Source organism: Molothrus ater, chromosome 15 (genome assembly GCF_012460135.2).
Source record: "Molothrus ater isolate BHLD 08-10-18 breed brown headed cowbird chromosome 15, BPBGC_Mater_1.1, whole genome shotgun sequence".
NCBI classification, from domain to species: domain Eukaryota; kingdom Metazoa; phylum Chordata; class Aves; order Passeriformes; family Icteridae; genus Molothrus; species Molothrus ater.
The window spans coordinates 2791109-2815163 of record NC_050492.2 but is presented as its reverse complement, the minus strand read 5'-3'; the positions used below and the strand labels follow the sequence as shown (position 1 = coordinate 2815163).

General features: G+C 40.8%; 1 protein-coding gene across 10 annotated transcripts in view; it reads left to right on the top strand.

The window, feature by feature from the left end:
* ANKHD1 (ankyrin repeat and KH domain containing 1) overlaps positions 1–24055 on the top strand; it is a 100651-nt gene that overhangs the window by 41145 nt on the left and 35451 nt on the right. For all 10 annotated transcript variants that reach the window (XM_036391920.2, XM_036391919.2, XM_036391918.2 and 7 more), the window contains exons 7-15: positions 550–644; positions 3191–3428; positions 3614–3805; positions 5249–5358; positions 12496–12583; positions 13194–13321; positions 13478–13621; positions 14283–14385; positions 22823–23566. In XM_036391920.2, coding sequence (XP_036247813.1) covers positions 550–644; positions 3191–3428; positions 3614–3805; positions 5249–5358; positions 12496–12583; positions 13194–13321; positions 13478–13621; positions 14283–14385; positions 22823–23566 — 1842 coding nt within the window. The remainder of the gene's footprint in view (positions 1–549; positions 645–3190; positions 3429–3613; positions 3806–5248; positions 5359–12495; positions 12584–13193; positions 13322–13477; positions 13622–14282; positions 14386–22822; positions 23567–24055) is intronic.

The window sequence follows — 24055 nt, the reverse complement described above, 5'->3', positions numbered from 1 at the left end:
TCTAAAATGACAGAAACTGTAATGGAGTTTAAATCAAGTTTTGGTAAAGCTCAGTAGAAGCTTTTAACAACAATGTCAGATCATATGATATAATGTGTGTATCTTAGTTCTTAGAAATATGTGAGTGTTATTTAAAGCTTAAAGTTAAGTTCAGACCTACATGGACCCATAGCTAAATGATAATCCCCCCAGCTGTATGCTGCCTTGGAACTCTCAAATGATCTGTCACTGTACAGTTCAGTAGAGAATAAACACAGTTTTGTAGCTTGAAGTCACAAGGAAAGGTTCTTGTATAAACTTGAATTAGACAGGTCTGTCTGCATCTCACAGCTGAGCAATATCTTTGGGAAAGGCTTTCTGAAGGCTGCTGACTCATTTGCATTGGTATTTTTTAAAGAGTACTTTAAAATGCCATGTTTGCCAATTGTAACTTGTGAAGATTCTAACAGCAAACTGTGAAAATCTGAATTATTTCATTAGGTGTATTGTCTGTACTATTAAAAGTTGATGATGTGGAATGCTCATTTATTTTATCTGTTTCATTTGAAGGCCATTTAGATATGGTTCGTTTTTTGCTTGAAGCTGGAGCTGATCAAGAGCACAAAACAGATGAGATGCACACGGCGCTGATGGAGGCCTGCATGGTAAATACCTTTGTTTGTGCTGCTCCCTCCTCAGGAGAGAGGAATGCAAGAGGTGATAAAACAGAGTGAGCCTTGGATAACAAGCTGTTTGGGGGCTGCAAGTGAATTTGTGTGTTCTTATTGTAAAAAAGTGCTTACTGCAGCTCCCACCAGCTTTCTCAGTCTAACTGCTCACAAAGGAAAAGTACTCTAATTTTGGGGGGGATGATGTGTTGTTTTAAATGCTCCCTGTGTGAATTTAGGGTAACTAATCTGCAGTGCAGTGATGTAGTACAAATCACTAGTTTGGAGTTTTGTTTTGGTTTTTTTTTTTGTTAGTTTAGTTATTTTAGTGTTTTTCACCTCTGTTTTTATAAATAAGGTCTCTCAGTGTGTCGTGGAATGAGCCTTCCAAAAGTGCACTGAGCTGGATGATTCATGCATTACAATTGTCTGTTCATCACTGCCGGAAGTGTTTTGCATGGAGAGATGACTTGCTCTCTTCTAGGTTTCTGTAAATGATGTTGTGAGGTTTTTCTTTTGACCTACCATTTTATTTTGAAAAATAATGTAGTCCTTAGTTCTCTAGCAACTGTCCACATAATTTCAATGCAGCCATTGAGGAAAAACTTGCCTATCCAAGAGCATCATCTTAATAAATAGTGTGCTATTGTGTCAAAGCATATCTGTCACCATTTCTGTACAGACCTTGGATGACCTTTTCTCTCTTCTTCAATCTGGGAAACTTCTTTGAAGAAAGAACAGGGACCTCATTTCCATAGGAAGCACAGCAAAAAGAGGGAAACAGATTTTTCTCCCAGTAGCCTGTAATCCTTGGAAGATAGGCTGCAGTGTTCCTCCAGTGTGCTGAGAGCTGGAGGATCAAGTGTTCTTTCAGTGCAGTTGTGAGGTGATGCAAGAGACCAAGGTCAGGGTGTAACTGGGGAGCTGTGTCCAAGTCTTCCATAGTGAGCTGGTAATTGAATCCTTGAATAGCCTTCCCTGGAGGAGAGCCTGGTGCCAGTAAGAAATCCACAAGGACAGTGGGTGCATGCTGTCACCTAAAGGAGATTGCACCACAACTGCAGACTAAAGGTTAGTCAGCCCCACTGTTCTGTTTAGGTTGGGGTTTTTTGTTTGCTTTTTCTTCGTTTCCTGGTGAAACAATCCAAGGGCTGGCTTAATTTGGAGGCTGTGAAACAGCTCACTTGAGGAAGAGAGTTGTGAGGTTTGCTGTGTATTTTCAGCTCTTTGGTGTTTCAGTCTAGGTGTTCTGACATTACAGAGTGTGTATTGACATTTGAAAGCAGCAGAAAGGAAGATGAGCCTTTGAAGTCCCAACTCCATAACAAGAAATTTGTTTTTTGTTATCATTCAGCTGCACCCTTGCACAAGGGAGCTGTTCCACCAAATTGTTGTGACTGTTCCCAGTCTTCATCTCTTTTTATCTAAGGAATGCAGCAGGTACAGGTTGCTGAGATGTCTGGTCTCTGATCACCAATTCTTTTGTAAGTGCCTCAGAGTTTGTTTTGGTCAGGACAGTGCCCCACTTGGGTTAATGCCTCTAATGAGGTGACTGTTGGCTTTTAGGTTTCTCAACCTCTGAGAACAACAGCCTGTGTTTAATGTGCACCCCTGATTGCTGTCCATCTCAGGTTACCTACAGCCTGCTTCATGGTCAGCTTTAGCTTTCCCCTTTTGCTGATGTTGTGGCTCTCTACCAACTACACCTTTGGTCAAATATGGATTTTAGGTACTTGGTCTATTACAAATAACTGAGAGATTTAACAGTACTTTCTTGAGAAGCTGACAGAAACATCCATGTGCTTTGATTGGTAAGGACTCAGCCTGCTCTGGCAGTCCTAATTCTCTTGTTCTATGGCTTCACCCCTGGGAAGTTTTCAGTCAACTTTAAGAGTTTTTCCAAGTCTTCTCTCCTCCTGTTACCTGCCTTATTGTTACCCACTTCAGTTTCTCTTGCAGGTATCTTTCCCAAGATTTAGAAGTTGCAAATTAGGGCTTTTTTGGTTTTTTGTTTGTAGGAGTCATGAATCAACTACTACTACAAAGAATAAGAAAATCTCTTTTTCTTATGCTTGTTGTGAGGTTTAGTCATGGAGTGGGTTTATTACTTATGGCACTTGTTTGCTATCTCTAGGTCTTGTGCCATAATTCTTTTTTCCTCAAAAAATAGAAATACCAACTCTATATATAATAGAGTTGGTATTTCTATTTTTAAATACTCTATTTAAATAATAGAGTATATATTTTTAAATACTCTATTTAAATAATAGAGTATATATTTTAAATACTCTATTTAAATAATATATTTTTTAAATACTCTCTTTAAATAATAGAGTATATTTAACTCTATTTTCCTTATGCATTTAAACCTGACTTCGATGTAGATGGAACCTCAAAGTGGTTAGGTTTAAGTATCACCATTAAACCATGATAAATAAAAAAGCCCTGTCCTTGTAGGATCATTTTCAGGCCTGGTGTGATAGTGGTTGCAACTACAGCATCCGGTGACTCGAGTTCTCACTCCTGGTTGCCCTTTCTTGCAGGACGGGCACGTGGAGGTGGCGCGGCTGCTGTTGGACAGCGGTGCCCAGGTGAACATGCCCGCGGATTCCTTCGAGTCCCCGCTCACTCTGGCCGCTTGTGGCGGGCACGTGGAGCTGGCAGCGCTTCTGATCGAGCGAGGAGCCAACCTGGAGGAGGTTAATGATGAAGGTTACACACCTCTGATGGAAGCTGCCCGGGAAGGCCACGAAGAGATGGTGGCCTTGCTGCTGGCACAAGGTGAGATCCCGTGGCCATGGAGCGCTCAGAAGGACACGGTGTGGTCCATGGCCAGCAGGTGTCCTGTGCACATTGCTCTGATGCTGCTGTACCCACAGAGCAGAGCTCAAACACCCAAAGTGCTGTGGGGGTGATGAGCATTCACCTCCCCAGCCAGTGTCAGTAATGGCTGTTTTGTTTCCCAGGGGCAAATATTAACGCACAGACAGAGGAAACGCAGGAAACAGCCCTGACCCTGGCCTGCTGTGGAGGCTTCTCTGAAGTTGCTGACTTCCTTATTAAGGCAGGAGCTGATATAGAGCTTGGTTGCTCAACACCTTTGATGGAAGCTGCTCAAGAGGGTCATCTTGAACTGGTGAAATACTTGCTGGCAGCAGGTATGTGTTCAGAGCAAGTGATGAAGCCCACAGATACTGTGGACTTGATGTGTTTTGTATGATTTGGAACATTCCTGGGCTTTTGATAGTGGCAGTGTTGTAACAAGAAACAATATCCTCAGATAACTTAGCAAGAAGGAAAAAGACTATGTTGCACCTAAGTATTGCTTGATACTGGTAACAGAGAAAGTGCCTCCTGGAGCAGGTGATCCTGTTCCATATCTAGAAAGCATCCACATTCATTGGAAACATTGTTTCCAGCTATCTGCATCTAGGACAGAATTTTAATACAGATAATGCTTGGTTTTGCTTGCTACTCCAGTTTTGACTAAGCCTGGTTATCTGCATTCAGTCTCCCTGAATAACCAGTTCTTTAGGAATGGTGTGCTGGGAAGTAGTGTGCAAGACAGATGCTGGAATGTGCTGAGTTTCTGTGATGAATGAGCTTTACTGCTACATTATACAGTAGTAAAAATTAAATCTTGCTGGAGTTTGGGGTAAAATGATGCTTCAATGTTCATCTTTCAGTTTATAAAGTTGGTAGAATCTGAAGTGTTCTGCTTAAAATAATAAAGAAAAAGGAGCTGTATTTGGGATATCTTTCTTGTTGTGGAAGGTGATTTATTTGTATGCTCTAAGAATAAGCATAAAATTGGCTGGATTTGTAATTTTAGAAAGTGAAGCTCCCTGCTCATCGAGGGACAGTAACAACTGTGCCACTTGGTGCAGTGACACCAGCATGTGACACCTGTCACCAGCTCCCTTGGAACACTCACTGCCTGCACTTCACTGCTGATAGTGTAGAAAGTTGATTAAGGAGCCTTGTTTTGGCATCAGGGAGTCTCTAATTATACCTCACACCTTAAAAATAAGAAAATGGCTAATCACATTGGCATTTCTTTTTTTAAGAATAATGTGTTACATATCAAGAGTCAAGTGTAGTTTTCAGAGAGCTGGTGTATATGAAGCTAGACAAATTATTTCAACAAAATGGTTTTAAAGGAAGTGATTTTAAAGTGCAGGAAAGGAGGGAGATTTGTGGAAAGTGTATGGGTTTGTTGTATTAATACTAGTTCAGTGATATGCATTTTGTCTGGTCTCCCTTGGCATACAGCTCTGAGTCAAATGGACAGTCTGCAAAACTGTCTGGATTCCCTTTTACTTGATGTAACAACTGAAATCCTTTTTGCTATAGAGGGACTGCAGAAGAGGCATAGATTTAACTGCTTAGATTGTCAGTCATGCTTTTTCCAAGCCTTGGCTTACCCCCTCTCCTTGGAGTATTTTCACTATGAGAGCAATTTTTGCCATGAGAGCAATGCTCTTGGACTGTGGAGGCTGTTGGTCAGTAGGATATAGCTGCTGTCAGAGATTTTTATGTTTATCTCGTGTGAAATACTCGATAAGGACACATCCAATATGAACAAAATGTTGTGTTTGTAGGAGCTAATGTTCATGCCACTACAGCAACGGGAGATACAGCTTTGACCTACGCCTGTGAAAATGGACACACAGATGTGGCAGATGTGTTGCTTCAGGCTGGTGCTGATCTGGTAAGGCTTCTGCTGCATCTGCTGGGCAAAGTGCTTTGGTTTCAAACTGCAAGGCCAAGCCTGTGTGCTTAGAGAACAGAGTGATGAGCTTAGGAATAGAGATTCATATATGGCTCTGTAAAGAGGCATGAAAGAAGCTTTTATTAGAGGCTGCATATTCTGTCTGGTCTACAAAATAACAGTTCTTATGGGTAATCTGCTCTGAATTTAAAATGTTTAAGTAGTAGGAACTCCTGCTTCTGTATGTCAGTATTGGTCTCTGAACACTTTGAGTCTCTTAACTTGTGCAAACTACTACACCAAACCCCAAACAAAGCAATGTCTTTTAAATTATCAGCATAATCTGATCTCTTTTCTTTCTTCTAACTCTTGGGTTTAGCACATTGCTTTCCCCATGTTTATGTTCTGTAATGTAAACTAAGTTGTTGGGAGACCCAAAACTGCCTCTTCACCAGCTACAGAGATAAAACATTTGACTTATAATTAGTTAAAACAATTGATACTTTACTCTTCCAAAGGTGTTTAGGAGCCTTATGTAAAACAAGGCTCAAGCTGGAAAAATTGTTATTTTGGTTGCCTAGGAGGATTACTCTCCTTTCCCCCCCCCTATGTACTCACTGCTCTGTGTTTTATTTTGCTTGGAGGGTAGGTTGGGGTTTTGTTTGAATATTCTGAAATTTTTGTTCCTTCTAAAAAAACTAAGAAAGCCAGGAAAATTTCCCATTGAACCTGATAAATCAGCATGCTAATGAAGTTACTTAAATTTCAGTCATTAATGAAGTTTTTTGGGTTTTATTTAGAAATATAAATAAACTAATGCTGTAATTAGGAGTAATATTTACAGTCTTCTTTGAGACTTTACTTTTTTTTAGGGTTTATTAATTCTTCTGCAGTAATGTCAGTAATGTTCTGCTTAATTTGTTCTTATGAGGGAGGAAAATCATATTTTTGGGGGGGGTTATGGGATTTTAGCAGGGATATTGGATGGGATGGTCTTGGAAAGTTCTGTTTAACCCAGATCATTCTGTGATTGTTTTATGAAAAGTGATTCTAGTCCCCACAGAGTTTTGTGTGAATTGGGGGTGACCATTACCACCATGTCTCAGCACAAACAGGTATTGTTCTGGTGACTGGAAACAGGAACTGATGCTTCTCTGGGACTGATCCTCTGGCCTAGATATCAAATATGTCATTCAGTTCAGGAACCAGTGGAGATCTTGAGAGCTCTGTCACATTCATTAAGCACTGTGGCTTTATAAACACCAGGAGAATTTTAAAAAATGATGGCTGGGATGAACTTTCTTCAGTTAGTGGTTAATTTTTCTTAAAGCTCTGCAGTGACAAGTAGTGCTAGAAATGAGCAGTGTTAGAGTGCTCATCTGTCTGCTGGAGAACTGCTCAATCCTCTATGGATTTGTCTCAATTTGATGGATTTTTCTCCTTGTGACTAATTGTTCATGAAGTCTGGCATGTTAACAATTCTTCTGTGCTTTTCTGATGCCCTTCTTCAAGGGATCTTTTCCATGTCCTTACAGAGTTAGCCTGTCAAAATCTGTAGCAAAACTAGCTGGCAGGCCTGCACCTTTTCTTGTTAATGTATGCATTTTGAAATCAGCTTGCTTTTGCCAAATGTATGAGTGACTGAATCTGAGGCACATCTGAAGCCTTCAGCCTGTGATCCCATCTGTGCCATAGTTACATTCTAGTTCCCCCATCCCCTCCAGGAGTAGGGACTTCCAGGGTCTCAGCTTGAGCTGCTACCACTGGATCAAATGTAATTTTACTTGTTTGCAACTTTTATGGGGACAGAACAGCTACTTTAGATTTTGTGATCTATGTGAGTAAAGGTTTGGAGATTGGAACTCTGAAATACAGATTGATAAAAGCATTTGTTAAAAGCAGAAATATGGTTTAGTAACTTCAGGAAAAAATATCCAGCATTTCAGTAAAACATCTATTTACCAGTGTGGCAAGGATTGTCTAATGTCAAAGGTGAAAGGATAATTTTTCCTAGAAGATTTTTTTTTCTTTCCTATTTCTTTGTGTCTTTCCCAGCAGTTACCTTCATCTCAAGGGTTGTGTAAGGTAAGATGTGGGAGGTACATAAATGTTCCCACAGGAGCCAGGTTAGGGACTGTAAATCTCACAATGAGCATTGGTGATATTTAATGAGAGGTGATATCCTGCTTTTAAGCTGCTTACCTTTTAATAACTAAAAGGACCATTCTGAATGCCTGTTCCCTCTTGATGTAGAATCACACCTGGATTAAAGGAGATTCTGGTGTCCCTTTTGAAGGCAGCTCTGCTCTTTTTTGGACAGTGAGATCATCTCAGCTTTTCTCAGCTGGGAAATACAGAAAAGAGTTTTAAATTGGGATTTTTTAACCCAATTTAACCTGGACCCTCTTGCAGCTGTGCTACATAAGAGTTGGTCTTTTGATGGAATTTACCTTTCTCCTACAAGATTTATGGGAGCTTTTATGCAGAAATGAAGAGATGGAAGAGAACCCATGAGGACAGCTTCATCCCTGTATTTTTCTCATTTTACATTGTCAGGGTCTCCCCAAACCTCTTCAGTACTCGTTAAGATTCCACATTTTGCTTTGCTTGGAAGACTAAAACTGACTGCCTGGTATCTACATAATTCTAATTGTAAAAAAACCCCAGCATGCCAGACTACCTCTTAATTCTTCTCCTATGACACAATGCTTTTGCAGACATCTTTCTGTCATGGCAGGGATCATTGTTTTGCCTTCAGGTGATAGCATCCCTCACACTACCGTGGCTCCTCAATTAAAACCTCCCTTTCCTTGAGGTGTGTGACAGACTGTGGGTTTATGCATTGAGTAGGAGACACCATTTAAACATCTACAAAAGCAGCCAGTCTTCTGGAATTTGAATTCACAACTCTGGAGGTTGCTGTGTTGCTGTTACAGTGAGGAATCTGAGGTGCTGTTACGTTTTTCCCTACTGGTTTTTGAACCATCGGGGGAAGGTCAGGGATTTCTGGCTTTTTTAGACTTGGCCCTTAGTCTTGTGTAGATAAAGCATAGTAGGACAAGTGAAGCTCATTTTTGTAGTCAACACTTTCTGGCTATTGCACTCTCTGGATGGTGCAAGTACAATGAAATTCTTTGTTTTGCCAGTAGTGAACAAAAATCCATCTTGTCTGTAACAAAGATGCTGTGTCTGACCTTTGTGCTCTCTTTGTGGATCTGAATGGCTCATGGTAGGAGTGTGAACTCATCAGAGCTTCATTGCTTGGTCTTACCATTGTTCTTGCCTGCCTCATGCCAACAAACCAGTTTTCAGCTGGTGCATCTCATCCAGTTTAAGTTCATGCTCCAGGTCTTCATGACCAGAAACCTTTGTTTGTAGGGCAAGAATCATGAGTTCTTCTTTCTCCTTCTGCAGGACAAGCAGGGGGACTTTAAGAAGATAATTTTGGAGGGCACAGAGCTGGGCAGGCATCAGGGGAGGTTGGCCTTTGATGCTTGTAAGCTGCAGCCTCAGGATGCATGCTAAGGATGAGGCATCAGTCTCTTCAAAGATTTAGAGACTCCCTGTGCAGACTAGATGGGGCTTGTTCTTGTTCTGTATTTTCCCTCCTATTGGGTTTTCTAAAACTGCTTTTAAAAAACAATATCCCAACCTTCCCAAATGCAGCAGGTTATCTCATTGATAGGTTATCTCTTAAATCTCCTCTAGGTTCTTCCATTTCACTTTAAACTAGAGGCCTAGTTGAGTTTTCAGGAAGGTTATTTGGGGACAGGTAGGTTGGTGACTGCTGGAATGAGTTCAGTTTTGAAAATCAGCAGTGTAGGGACTGTAACTTTTTGCAACAAAATCTTTCTCTAAATCATTTTGTTCAGAATAATATTTAGATTTCTGTTAAATATTCACTGTTGTTATGGATGAGGGAGACTTGTTAAAGAACTGAAAAGTTGGAGCTTTACTTTGAAAATACAGATTTTCTTATCGAATATTTAAATAACATGTGACATTGAGAAAAAAGTCAAAAAACTCTCCTAGTGATCAATATAACCATGAATATTTGTGAACCAAGAAGAACTGTATGTGGGGAAAGCCCCTATGTAGCTGATCTTGGAATTGCCTAGGCCACAGAACTCAAAAGGAAGAACTAAAAAAATACCAATCATTGTCATAAGATGCTCCTGATGACTCTGCTCTGCTCTTGGAAGTATTGATTTGTCTAGAAAGGAAATAATTATTGCTGACTGGAATCTCATCTCCTTGAGTCCCAGTGGAAAAGGTGCAGACAGTGTAAACTCCTGCCTGATTTGGGTAACACTCACTCTCCCCTCCCTTCCTATCTGTTACCCAAAGCCACAGAAAATTCTCCTCAGGTGTTCTTTCTATCCCAGCAGAATTAGCAGGAGGACACATTACCCAGGGGTTTGGAGAATGGCTTTCCAGATGTGGCAGAGGTGTTCTCCTTTCTTAATCTTCCTGTTTGTACTAATTCCCACATTCCTCAGGGCTGCAGCAGTGACAAGAGGGGTTGCTGTGGTGAGCCCTACAGTGCAGAGGGGCAAGGGGATTGTGTTTGGAGACAATTTACTGCGTTTAGATATTACAAAATAAACATCAGTGTGCACTTCATATAAATTAAAGAAAAAAACACATTGTAAAGGTAAATGAGGATGCTTTGGGACAACTTTCATTTTCCCTGTCCTGATTTTGATTATCTAATGCAGCTGAAAAAGAGATAGATCTAGAGATATATCCATAGATAGAATCTTTGAAATTTATGATTATCTAGGTAAAAAGACAGGATGTGAGGAGACAAAGGCACTGCACTGTCTCAGCCTCTTATTTTGGCTTGTCCTAGATGTCTTCCCTTAAAGCTTGAGTTGATGCTGTTTGATAGCCATTATTAGGGCTATAGAGAGTGCTGAAGTCAGAAGGAATTTAATCTTAAAAGAAAACATGCGTTTCTGTCTTCCAATGTGAAAAATACCATCAGAATGCCAGAAGTTTTGAAGATCTACAGCAGGTGGGCACCCAAATGATTTGGTTTGGCTGGACTGATGGTGTGCTTGGTGCTGCAAGGATTGGAAGTGTGTAGTAGCTGAGGATCAAGTTCTGCCTGCTTGAGGAAGTGACAGTTGGTTAAACTGGGCAGGATCCCTGCATGCATTTCAATGAGGAAGCCTCCTGGCGTCCGTGTTTGAGACTTCCAACAGTGAAGTCTGTTAGGAAGGCAGAATGTTGCAAATAATTATTCCTAACTGCCAGTTATCTGCTACATCTCAGTGCAATACAGGATGCTTTTCACTACCTTGAGTATAGCTAGGGTGACCTAAAATAAATTTTGCATTTTGCCATCTTTACATCAGCAAGGATTTCGAATTGGGTGTGAGATAGTTCAGCAGCAGTGTCCAGGTCCTGCTCAGAGCAGAGTGGTGGTCAGGAATTCTTTGCACCCACAGCTGCTTTGGGAGTGATGTGCTGGTGGAACCAGGGGTTTGCTGTGCTTCAGACACACAGCAGCTTCGGGCTTTTTAGGATCTCTTGGCAGTGGCTGAGGAAGGAAAAACTATGCCAAATACCAGAGTAAGCATCAGGACTTAAGGGCACGCCATTAATTCTTACAATCATAGGGCCACATGTTAACATAATTACCTTTACATGTCCTGTAAATGTTTCTGCCATGCAGACATTCCAGAAGCAGGTATTTATTGACATCTAAGCAGTCATTGCCCTCCAAGGAGTATCCAGTAAGTTTTTTTTTTAAAGTTACTTCAGTAGTAAGTCTGTAAGGTTTGCTGTGCCTGTGTGTGCTTGTGTGTTTTACTCCTGAGTGAGCAAAGAAATCAGAGCTCTAATGTGGGATTGAGCCATGTGTTAAAGCAGTGGTGGACAGTAACACAGAGCTCTTGTGAAGGGTGAGGAGCAGAGCAGGAGCAGGAGAGGGGCAATGGAACCTCTTAGAGTGAAGGATGGGCTTGGATTGGGGGCCAGTCTCCAACAGAAGATCCAGTCAAGAAGTTTCTTCTTCAAGTGTACGAACAGAAAACTAACTTAACATGCAGTTTGCAACTAGAGCAAGCCATATGTCAAAGGACATATGCAGAGTTTTCAGGAATACAGAAACTGAAGGAAGGAATTGCGTTGTTCTGTCAAATCTCTTCTTGTCTGGTTGTATTTGTAAGTAGCCATGTCACCCACTGTCAGTACTAAATGTTAACTTTCACTATCAGGTATATATGCAATTATGAAGTAAAGAGTGAATTTAGAGCTTGAATTCACAGATATCTGATTAAAAACAACATATTCCTATTATTGATCAGACTGAATGTTATTTAAATAGGATAATATTGAATATAGAGAGCACATACAAACACTCCCAGGAAGATTATGTTCTCTCCCCTTGTTCTTTGGGAGGGTTGATATCATTGCTCAGCATTCTTTGTGGTATTGATCATGTCTACATAGCAGGCACATTGTCTAGTTCTGTAGCTGCTCTAATACAGTTGCATTCAACCACATCTTTGCAGTATTTAGACTTTTTAAATTAGAAAATAGTTCTTGATGCTCATTCCCTTTTTGTTGGTTTGTATCATCCTCTTCTCAGCTTTCTGCTTTATTCTCCAATCCTCTTAGAGACTTCTTGTGAGCTGCAGTGATTTGTCTCATTTTTATTTCTGATCCTCTTCAGTATGTTTTATAAATGTTGTGTGCACTCAGGGCATGATTGCAGTTTTGAGGTCTGGCAGCACATGGCAGCTCTCTGAACTGTGGCACTGCAGTTTGTGATTATTGATGTTGGGTGACATTTGTGTAAAATCTTCCACCCTTTCTGAGCAGGAAGCAAGGTCTTCCTCTTCTCATGTATGTTACACATTTGAGCACTAAAATAAAAAGGGGGTTGTAAGTATGGAAGCTTTGTGGTGTGATAGCAGTATGGATGTGGTCCTAATCCTTGTTATCAGTGTGATTTAGTATTTGAGGTAACATGAAAATTGACACCAGCCAGTTTACATTTATTACAGGCTGCTTGTGAGAGAGATCTTCTACTCAGATGGGTAATTCTGGTCCCATCACAAGATACTTCAGAAGCTGAAACAATGGTACAATTTTTGCCCGTTTATACATCTTGTATTTCTTCTCTAGGAGCACGAATCTGAAGGTGGGAGAACCCCACTGATGAAGGCTGCACGAGCTGGTCACTTGTGCACCGTGCAATTCCTTATTAGCAAAGGTAAATGCTAGTTTACATAACTAATTAAAAACTTTAAATGCCACTTTATAATGCCACATGTTTGTGATCCATATTTAAAATTATTCTGGTTATATGTATGTGAGCATTTGTCAACTCCCTAAGGGTTTTTTGAATTTCATGTAGTTCATGATAGAATGAATTACAAAATATTTTGCTAGTTACTCTTCTTACTCTGTTATATAGATTAGAGTTGAAGTACAGCAGATATTTTCAGTTTCTTAAAGAAAGGACTTCCTCCTTCAGAAAAGCACATCAAGTACTGTCTGAAACAGTAGCAACTGCACCACATAGTGATGCTGCTCAGAGAGAACATTTGGAATTGTGCTTCTTACACCATGTGTTCCCTCACTTAACACTTACAAGCCCACTGTTGCTGTTGCAACTGCCTTGTCTTTACAAGGTGAGGAGGAGGATGTGTGGAAGCCAATCAGTTAGTCAAAATCCCTTGTGCTCTTTCCCTAGGAGTGTGTAGGAAGTAATTGGATTACAAGAGTAAAGTTTGTCTCTGTTCCACAGAACACTGTACTTGTTGATACTTTCTTTTAGAAAGAATTTCTTTGTCTTTAATTCTAAGCTCTTCTCTTACTAGGTGCCAATGTGAACAGGGCTACAGCCAACAATGATCACACAGTGGTGTCCCTGGCCTGTGCTGGAGGTCACCTGGCCGTGGTTGAGCTTCTCCTGGCTCACGGGGCAGATCCTACTCATCGGCTCAAGGTATTCACTGGCAGCTCTCCTGTTCAGAGGTTCTGAAAGAGCCACCTGGCTGATTTATCAATCAGTAAATTTAAGTCATAGAATTATTACATGGGGATGCTACACTGGGGAGCAAAACTCATCTTCTGGCTTTTTGTTTCCAAAATCTCACTTCAGGATGGCTCAACAATGCTCATTGAAGCTGCCAAGGGAGGACACACAAATGTTGTTTCTTACCTGCTGGATTACCCAAACAATGTTCTGTCAGTTCCTGCAGCAGACTTGTCCCAGCTCACACCTCCATCTCAGGATCAGTCTCAGGTAAGGCACAAGGAGTCTTTTTTAAACAGCACCATCAGTGTTGGGAAGAAACACTTGCATAATAATTAATTTCAAAATGAATGTAGACAGTGGAAGAAATTTTAAAAACCCTGCTCACATGAGAATCATAGAGAGTGAGAGAATTGGTTGGTGCTACTTGCAGAGACCTGAAGAACACATGAGCTTTGTTCCCTTTTTTGCTTCTGGACAGGATAGTCCCAAACCCAGGATTTCAAAAGGATGTTGTTTCTTTCCTGCATTTGCTCGATATTTTGGTTGAAGAGTTCTAAAACCTTGTGGTAGTACCCCTCACATGGTATTAATGATTCTATTTGTTGCATAAAAGAAAATATATTGTGTAAATTCAGAATTCTGCAGTCTGAAGAGGCAGCTCCAGGGGAGTTAGCTGATTAAAAGCCTAAAGGAATTAACAGTTTTCCAGCCAACACAGCCAGGGATCCTGCACAGAGTAGCACAGTTAACTTTGACATGCTGTCCCCAGTACAAAAACAAGGTCAGGCCATACTAAGAAGTAGCATAGAATGCACAGTTTGGGAAGAGTGAGCAGGAGTATGCTGTAGTTCTGAGCCTGTGTATTAACACTTGAGGAGCTGCTCTGGCAGGAGTTTGTAGCTGAGTGTGTCTGTGCCTTTGTTTGAAGGTTCCCCGTGTCCCGGTGCATACGCTCGCCATGGTTGTACCTCCCCAGGAGCCTGACAGGACCCCTCAAGAGAACTCCCCACCTCTCTTGGGAGTGGTGAAAGGTCAGTATGTAGCCACTCAGAGAATATATGTGGTTTGGAAATTGATAGACTGGGGATCATTTTATTAGGGCTTATGCCTAGTGTAGTCCATTCCATCAGTTCTTGAATACCTCTAATGAAGTATAACTTAAACCTGTTTTATGTAGTTCATAGTTTTTTCCTTATTTTCTTGCATTCTACAGTATAGCAACACTGGTTGTTCTAACCTTATTGTGCTTATTCTAATTTATTAGAATTATACTTATTCAATTTTTTGTGGAAGAAAATGCTTGTGCTAACTGCCCTAGTGCAGACAGATAAAAAAGCCAATGTGCTCCAGGTGTGGTGTTCACTTTTGAATATTGTACATTGGTCTTCTAGAATAGTTTCAGCTATTATCCATGAACTTGATGCACCAACTCTTTTCTGTTCCATCAGTAGCAATGCAAACATGTTGGCACCATAAATACCAGTGCAGATCTACTTACAGGAGAGTTTTTGTTGTGTTAGTAATAGTTCTCTTGTGAGTAATCCTAACATCAGTTTTTGCTTTGAACGTGGTCAAACTGATTGGTTAAAACTCCTTGTAGTTATTAAATTGCAATTAGGGAGTTTGTTTCCAGCTGTGGATTCTGTAACGAAATCTTCATATCTGCTAAATCAGCTCAGAAAGAGAAGCAGATTCTCAAGTGCAAAGTTACAAACAGCAGCTCCTAATGATCTACAGTTTTGGATGGGGATCTTAATATTACAGTGTCCAAAGCTCTGTTAGCTAAATCTGCTGAAATCCTTTGTTTGAGGAAGCACCGAGCAATTCCAGAGTAAACAAACAAACAGAAACCCCTTGGGGGCACAAATAAAGAGAGAAAAACATGATGTACCTGCTGGTGTCTGAACGTGCAGCTGTGCCCCTCTCCATGCATTTGCCATGTGTGTGACCTCTCAGATGCACTTGGTGTCTCATTTCCTAGGATGTGCAACACTTGGTATTTTGGATTTCAGAAAAACGAATACCAAACAAATGAAAAGAATATACAACTTCTGGTTCAAATCACCCACCAAAAACCTGTATACCAGCATGTGTGCCCTTCCAGGTCAATGCCTGTTAGCACTGTGGAATGGGAGTGTTCTGGGAGCACATTTTGTGGTGCATGGGAATCAGTAAGGGATTAGTTAATGCTGAGTCAGAAGACTTAACTTAAAAGCTGAAAGTTTCATTTTATTTAATCCAATTATGACAAGCAAATAGTTGACTGTAGTTTAGAAACTGCTCTCATTACAAACACCTTATTGCCAAAGTCAGCACATCCCTAGGTGTGTTTTTTACAGTACTGTGATGCTGGGGCTGGCACAGGGAGATCTCATTGTTCACAGGGGTTCAGGACATGCTTCATGCATGTCAGCAAAACTCATCTGTGCTGTGTTGTAGGAGATGCAGCAATCCCAAACGTGTCATCAGGCTGATGAAGCATTCCAAAAACTGCAAAGCTCTTGTGTCTCTCAGATCTTCAGGGGGGAAATGGAATTTTTGTGCTAAACACTGTGTGCTCATTGCAGTGCAGAGTCAGTGTGCTGTGCTGAACTGCCATTTGTGACTTGTTACACACACATGGCTTTAATTCACCAGACCTTCATCACTGAACTTCTTGGGAGGGAGGGGCAAAAGAGGGGGTGAGCTGAGGTGTTTGTTATTTCCAAGGTGGCAGAGCAGTCAAGTTCTTGCATAACAAAATGGTTTATCTGGGGCAGAACAATTACTTGCCTTCAATCAGAAGTAGCCCCTGAGTTTTTGTATAAACTGAGAACTACTGGGAGGCAGGAGAGCAGTACCTTGCCTCCTTAACCTTAGTACTGTAAAATTTTTTATGGACCTGTGTGAGTTTTGCAAGAAATGCAATAGTGTCACTTTGTTTTCTGAAGAGTTCTTGGCAAGTCAGATGTAAAAATTGAGCACATTTATGTGTTCCACAATTCAGATATGACATGAGATTTTCAAGAGGAATTTATGGTCTAATTTTGAATTTTATTATTATTCTTCAGTAAAGCATGAAGGCACATGGAAACATTACCATTTGAATAATTACTTTGGCAAAGGATTTTATATCAGCGTTTAGCAACTGAAAAGAGAAACATTTCAGAGGCAACAGTGGATCTGGAGAGGCTTAGATAAAGGTGACACACCAAGATGATAACTTGGAAAGAAGAAAAATCAGGTGAAAAAAGGAGCAGAATTAGTTGTGGGATTGACCAGACCTCAGCCCCTACTTGCTTAGGAGGGATTGTTCTCAGTGCACTCCATTTAGCACGTGTCTGTTTTGTCCATGTAAAAAAAATCCCAGTTCAGCTCCTTCTGCTTCCCTGGGGAGAGGCAGGAGATCCCTTCCTTGGTGGATTCTGCCCTTGCTGAAGAGGGGCAGGATTGCTCAGCAGCAGCTGTGGTGCAGCAGCACAGCACCAGGAGCTTTTTGGGTACAAAACCCAAGTGTGCTGTGTCCACAGGCCCAGGGGTGTATCCAGTGCAGGGCTCTGCACCTGCTTCCCTGGGAGAGGGGCTGGAGCCCAGCCCAGGGAACATCCAAGGGAATGCTGCTGGATTTCTTCAGGAAACCAGCTGTTGATAATCCCCTCTACTTTGTGAATGGATCCTGCAGAGCCCTGTGCATTGTGCAGGGCTGGAACACAGAGCATGCTCTAGATCATCATCAAACAGGCTGGGACAGCAAGGGATGCTCAGGGAGCCTGTGGAAAGCAGCAGGGTTGTTTTCTTAGTCAAAATATTTTTACTAACATCAGCTGTTTTTAAATGTGTCAAAGTTCCAAGCAGTCTTGTTTTGGAGAAGTATCAGGTTTTCAGTAATTTTTTCTCTAGATTTGTTTTACTTCATTCTTTGAAATTGTGCTTATAAATAAACTAATTGGCTAAAGTGAGCACTTAAAACCTGTCAACATGCTGTCATTAGACATTTCTAGTGTCATTTTTAAGTGGGCAGTAGCTTGCAGTGGTTCTCATTGGGGGTGAAGGCTTTTTTTAGAATTACACAAGCCCAAATAGACTTATTCAGGTGAAAGCTGCCCACATTTGCCTTTGATCCCTGTGTAGGAGACCAGAGTTCCCCTAAGGGTGAGTGGTACTTTTGGAATCTCTAAGCTTTCTCAGCTAGATATTCAATATATGGTATTTCCTGGATCCCCATGCTAAATCTAACAATCATATGGTGTGGAGAAGGGGAAGAAAAACAAACTCTATGTAACTTCAATAGATACAAATTCAATGACTTCTATAATACTGAGTTATATATCTCAGCAGAGATCTCATGCATTGTGTGATTTAATAAAAATAGAGGCCAGGTTAACAGTAAAACTAGGAAGTTATATGACTTTCATGGAGGTGAAAACATTAATAAGGCAAATTGATATTCCTGCTTTTCCAGCTTTTACATTCTGATTTTTACCAGATTTTCTACTGCACAGTCCCAGCTGTCTGTTCATTGTTTAATGTGCTTCAACATCATCTGATCAATTCTTGCCATTTCCTCCTGGAAACTTCCTGCCTGGGTCAGCAGCTAGCCCAGGTATCTGGGATGAGTTCCCAAGGGAGATTTCACTATCCATGCCTCCTGACTTCTGAACTTTACTAATTCTTTCTTTGTAGACTGAAATCCTTTTTTCTGCCAATCCTCAGCAGTGCAGGCAGGTGATTTGACACCCAGACAGGTGTAGGTCCCCAGGAGCACAAATGTGTAACAATCTTTTCACAGTGGTTTGTGAAATTCTGCTCCTTTGAAGCTTCAGTCACCTGCTTGCCACCAACTAATTCAATTACATCTTAGCAATTTTCCAGTTACATACCATGAACCCACCAGAGGAAACTTGGGAAGAAGACTCAAGATTAGAGAGTAACTCAAATTTTTGAATGGCTGAAAATTGAGTTCAGCTTGGCTTGGTTTCACTGTGCAGCCATTGCCTGTTGGATAGCATTGCACCCATTCCCTGCAATTTTCCATAGAAACAGCTGCAGGAGGGATAAAGACTGGCAAAATTACTCCATGGTTCCAGGAGGGATGTTGTGAACATACTCAAACTCATCATTCAGCCTTCTACCAATTAACTAACATCTTCTTTATAAAGAAGAATTCAGTATGTATGAAAAACCATGTAGCAGATGAATTTTCTTGGGAAATGCAGGCTTTTTATTTTTCCAAATTAGTAAGATTATGTAATATTGTACTTTGCATTTGTGTGTGTGTGGAGCAACTGATGGTTTCTCCAAGTCCTTAAAGATGAGTTTCTTTTTGATAGAAATAATAGTTAAACTCAGAATTTTCATGAAAATTCAATATTGAGTTCATTTTATTCATGTTGATGAGGCTGGTGGGTTTTAATTGCAGGCTGCAAATTGAACTCTCAACTTCTGAGTGAAATCAAATTTACAAAAAGAAACCTCAAGTGCAAGAACAACAGACAAGCAATTCTGTTACAGAGCACACAAATGACATGGTGATTCATACAGATTTATATTACAGGGTCTCCAGCAGAGAAGATGAATTTGAGTGTACAAATGTGTATCACACAACTGAATTTTTTCTTACTGTCATTTTTTTATGCTGGAAAAAAACCTTTTTAACTTTAATGTTTGGATTTCGATCTGCTTTTTTTTTTCATTTGGTAATGACAATAGAAATTAAGGAGCTGTTAACAAATTTTGTCTAATAAAATTAGAATTTCGAGAATAATAATTTTGTCTAATAAAATATAAAGTCTAATACAACTGAAAGGCATATAAATTAGTTCTTTCCTGGGAGAACTGACATCCTGTGGATTATAAATCACAGCTAGAAGAGCAACTTCCTTGAGAATCACAACCACTCATGAGGAAATACAGTGTCAGACTTGTTTGTTGGCAGCAACTGTGTAAATACTGAATGTGTTCTAAGCAAATTCAGATTAGAAGAGTTCAGTTGCTTGAGAAAGCCACCTGAGGACTACAGAACTGAAGGGTATTTTTGCAGGTTCTTGCTCACAGTGTTTAGGGACTTGAAATGTTATTTGCAGCCAGAAGCATTCAAACCTGGTCATGGTGTCCTCTCTGTTCAGGAGACCAGGAATGATGCCTGCAAGAGGCTCTTGGGGTGAGGGGGCTGTTGCAACTCAGCTCTGTGGGAGATGATCTTAAGTGTATGGGAGAACTACAGGAAATTGCCATAGGAAACAGCTGCCATTTCCTGGGGAGAAGTGAGGATCAGAGGAGTGGATGGGAAGCTGTGTTTGGCAGAGTAGGTCTTAGCCTGAGTCATAAATGGTGGTCACAAACCTGGCTGAAGATCTCTGCAGGAATTGTGGTGAAGGCTGTGTTGGACAGGGTAGGAACCAGAACCTGTGGGAATATGGAAATGCAAATACAAGAGCAATTTGTGATATTGTTCACAAAATAATTGGGGAATCAGTCCCTCCTTTACTCTGTGGCTTTCCTAGCATGCCCAGAACCACTCTGGGCTTGCTGATCAATTTTTTTCCTGTAACCATGGTACTGGATGGCAGGTGGTATCTGTGTAGCAACATCTGGGTTTCAGTCATCTTCAGTATAAATAACTTCCTTTCATATTAAACAAGTCTTCTAAAAGTGATGGAAATAGTGGCTTTTGAGGCCAGATTGACAGCTTAATGTTGCCAGGTGTAATTTTGGTAGTAGGTTGATTGTGTAGATGACTGATGCTGCCCCTAAAAGATAAATGTACAAAATACATTTTTTTAAAGGTTGGCATGATTATGATCTGGCCTGTGATTGAATTCTTAAGTCTTACTGAATTTATGTATTTTAGAAGTGGAAGTGTAAAGTGTGTGTTCATAATTATGTACTAAAATGGACACAGTATTTTTCAGGATTTTGTAATATAGAGGAGATTTGGACAAACCAGGAAATGCTACTTTTTAGTACATCCAATATTTGCATATTCCAAGCTACCAACAGTGTAGCTTCTCCACCTCTGCTTTGACCTGACTCTTGTGGTGAGCATGTCAGGTTTAGCAGATCTTTCTTCCTACCCCTCATCCTCTTCCAATAGTTCCAGTTATAGCTTACAAATGTTTTCTGGCATGGAAAGGGTGATCTGGAACCTGAAAAGTGGCCCTGCTATCTAATTAGCAGCTGATTAATGTAAATTTCTAGACCTTTTCTGGAACTTGAGAGCCCAGCTGGTCTCCTAACACCAGTCCTCAGAAACTGCCCCACCTTTGTGTGATGATTCCTGGTTGGAGCTGCTGTGTGAGCCCAGCCCTGGCTCCTCAGCCCAGCCCAGCTCTCCAGGTGGGGTTTGTGCTTCTGCTCTTTCCTTCCTCTTGTGCTCCTAGAAAAGCTTTTCCATGACAGGTTTGTTTTCTCCCCAGCTCAGACTTGATTGAGAGGGACAACATTGATACTTCATTATTTGGGAGGTTCTTTGAACTGCAGCTTTTCTTTCCTGGAGTGATAGAAGGTGTCCAGAGCTGCTGGGCTGTGGGAATGCCTTGTGTGAGGATGGGAATGATAAACACAGGACCCTTAGGGGTGACAGTGAGCAGAGCAGGACAGAGGGTTCCCACCTCAGCTGAAGGCAGGGTTCATTTGCACTTTGGTTACTATAGCAATGCAGCACAGCTTCCTTTCAAAACAAGGATATAGACAAGCCTTGCAGAGATTTCTGATGAGTGCAAATGTATTTCTCAAGAGTGGTCTCACAAACCTGTTAATTACACTTGTTAAAATGAAAGGATAACCCTGAGTGCATGGCAAAGCCAAAGAGGCTGCGGATTAGAGCAGGCTGGAGCTAAAGAGCCACCAGCCAGCCCAGAGCCAGGGATTGCTGAACTTCCACCAAATTCCTTATTGTCTGCTGAGAAATTGGCTGGGGACTCAATCCTGGTTCAGAGACAAAGTAACAGTGGTGGGGAGAGGTGTTCAGCTGGAACTGCTGAGCTGCACAGAGTATGGAGCTACACAAGGAGCATCCTGAAGGGTGCCCCAGGGGCTGTGGGATGCTGGGCTGTTCCCTGGGATTAGTAAGATTCTTGTTATTTTTCATGTAATTAGATATGGTTTTCTCTCCCAGGAGTCTGCTGAAGGTGTGCAGTACAGAGTTGGTCCAATTCTATTTTCATATTTGTGCTTTTTCTTTATAAGAGAAAAATCTCATGTTTGTTTGGTTTATAGTTAGTTCCTCCAAAAAAGATTATTTTCAAAGTTGAGGTGTATGTGACTCTTGTTTTGACAGCAATGCAAAGTGAAGTTATTTGTGAATTAGTGTATTGGTGAAGGATGGCCCAGAGAGAAATAAATCTGTGTTTCAGGAAACTTAATCCTTCCAGGGCTGGTGACTGATCCATGGCTTAGTTCTTGCTTCCAGACTTTCACTTAGCTGTGTAATGTTTAGGTAACTTTATTAAACCATGGCTCAAACTGTACATCATTTTAGTTCCCCTTTTAATGATTAATTATGTGAGTCTGCTTTGTAACACTTCAAGTCTTCTTTCCTTTTTTTTTTTTTTTTGAAGGCTCTATATATCAGTGTTTGGGTAAAGCAAATGAGTATTTGTGCAGAAAATTATTTAATCAGAGTAAAACCTTTCACATTTGTAATTAAAGTTCTTACACTGAAATAATAATTAAAATTTCAGCACTTAATAGATTCCTTTCAGTAAGATGTGACTAGAGTTTCCCAGATGTGGCTTTTGGGAAAGCAGCCATGGGTTGCTTGAGGGCAGTCAGTAATTGGGGCAGGGCTGCCCAGATTTGGTGGGCCTTGGTAAAGGTGATTTTTAAAGTCTTTATAATGAACAGAATTGTTCATTTGTTAATGGAAGGGGAAGTGAGCATGTTGTTAGTTTGGTCCCAGAATTTTTTAAAAGGCGCTAAAACTTCACACTCCACTTGAAAGCACTAAGTTTGCAGTGACAGGTTCTGCTTGTAATGTGAAGGTGAATGCTACAGTGTTTGGAGAAATCCTAATTCAAAGTATCATCTTACTGTCAGGTTAGTCTGCTCTCTACCATAGAGTCTTTCTGCTCCTAACCTTGCTGTTGGAAGTCAGCCTCTGGAAAATACTCTTACTTTAAGCTCTGCACACACAGAAGAACTTTGGGAACTCAGTAGATCATGTAGATTGCCTTGCTGTTCTGGCTGATTCCCCTTCCCAAGTGCATTGTCACCTGTGTCAGAAATTGTCAAGGTTCCTTGTAAGATTAAAGTAGCTGTGCTCGAAGGGATCATGTGAGGATCAATATTGAAAATTCCATCTATCTGCTTTGTCCTTTCTTGTCTTAACATGAGTGTAGGCTTTACCTTTCTGTGCTTTGACAGATGTGCAGTGTTAGTTGTAAAGATTTTTTTTTTAATTTTTTTATTATTATTATTTTTGGTGGGTGAGAGGGGAGGTTTGGGGTATCTTCAGCATGGCATTTTTTCAAACATTTTTCATGTGCTTAGGTGCATCCAAGCAGAAGTCAAGTTCCCTGCAGGTAGCAGATAAGGACCTACTGCCACCTTTTCACCCATACCAGCCTTTGGAATGCATAGTAGAAGAGACTGAAGGCAAGCTGAATGAACTTGGACAGAGAATTAGTGCTATTGAAAAAGCACAACTTAAATCATTGGAATTAATTCAAGGTGAACCTTTAAATAAAGATAAGATTGAAGAACTTAAAAAGAACAGAGAAGAACAAGTACAGAAGAAGAAGAAAATATTGAAGGAGCTGCAGAAGGTGGAAAGGCAGTTGCAGATGAAAACCCAACAGCAGTTTACCAAAGAATATTTGGAGACCAAAGGTCAGACAGACACACCACCTGCCCTGCAGCAGCAGTGCTCACTTACAGGGGTCTTCCCAGAAGTGGAAGCTGATAAGGGTCTGCCAGAGGATAACTTTTCAGGGTTACCTCAGGTTGACACAATCTTGTCTAAAGATGATGAGCAACACCAGTCTCCACCACCTGCTGAACAAATAGAGTTTGTCCCTATCCAGCCTTTGCCAGCACCGCAATGTAATTTTTCTGGTAACTTAGGTTATAATGGGACAGAGTCTCTTGAACTTCAGAAAGCATTAGGGAATCAGCAGAATGTAGGACAGCAGCAGCAGATTGCTGGGCAGGGGCTCTTAGTTCAAGAACCAGACGGATTAATGGTTGCCACTCCAGCACAGACGCTTACCGACACTCTTGATGACCTAATAGCAGGTGGGTTAAGCAATATACCTATTTTTGCATTAATTTGTGTGCTCAGTTTCCCTCTCTCTCCTTCCCTCCAAATACGTCTTGGGGTTTTCCAGTTTGGGAATACTTGCTTAAGAATAAAGTTCCTGATTAGTGCTATTAATCCTAACAGTGACTTCCAATTCTAACATGATACTTTTAAATATCTTTTTTTCCCAAGTGCAAAACTTCCTGTACTGGACACCTGTTTTAGCCCCTTTGGCCTCATCTTTTTCTGTGCTTCTTTAAAAAGCCTCATCATGAGTAATTAGTAGTGCCCATTAGGAAACCCAAAAGCATGACAGAATTATATCTTCTGTAGAATTTTCTATGCAAGCTTATCAGTGACTTTCTTCAATGTGGTAGCCATCTCTAGAAAGAGCCAAATTGTTGTCACTTTTATGGACAAACATGTCCCTGTCCTTGCTGCTGGAGCTTAAGGGAGACACAGCCTGGAACCCACGCACAACCCCT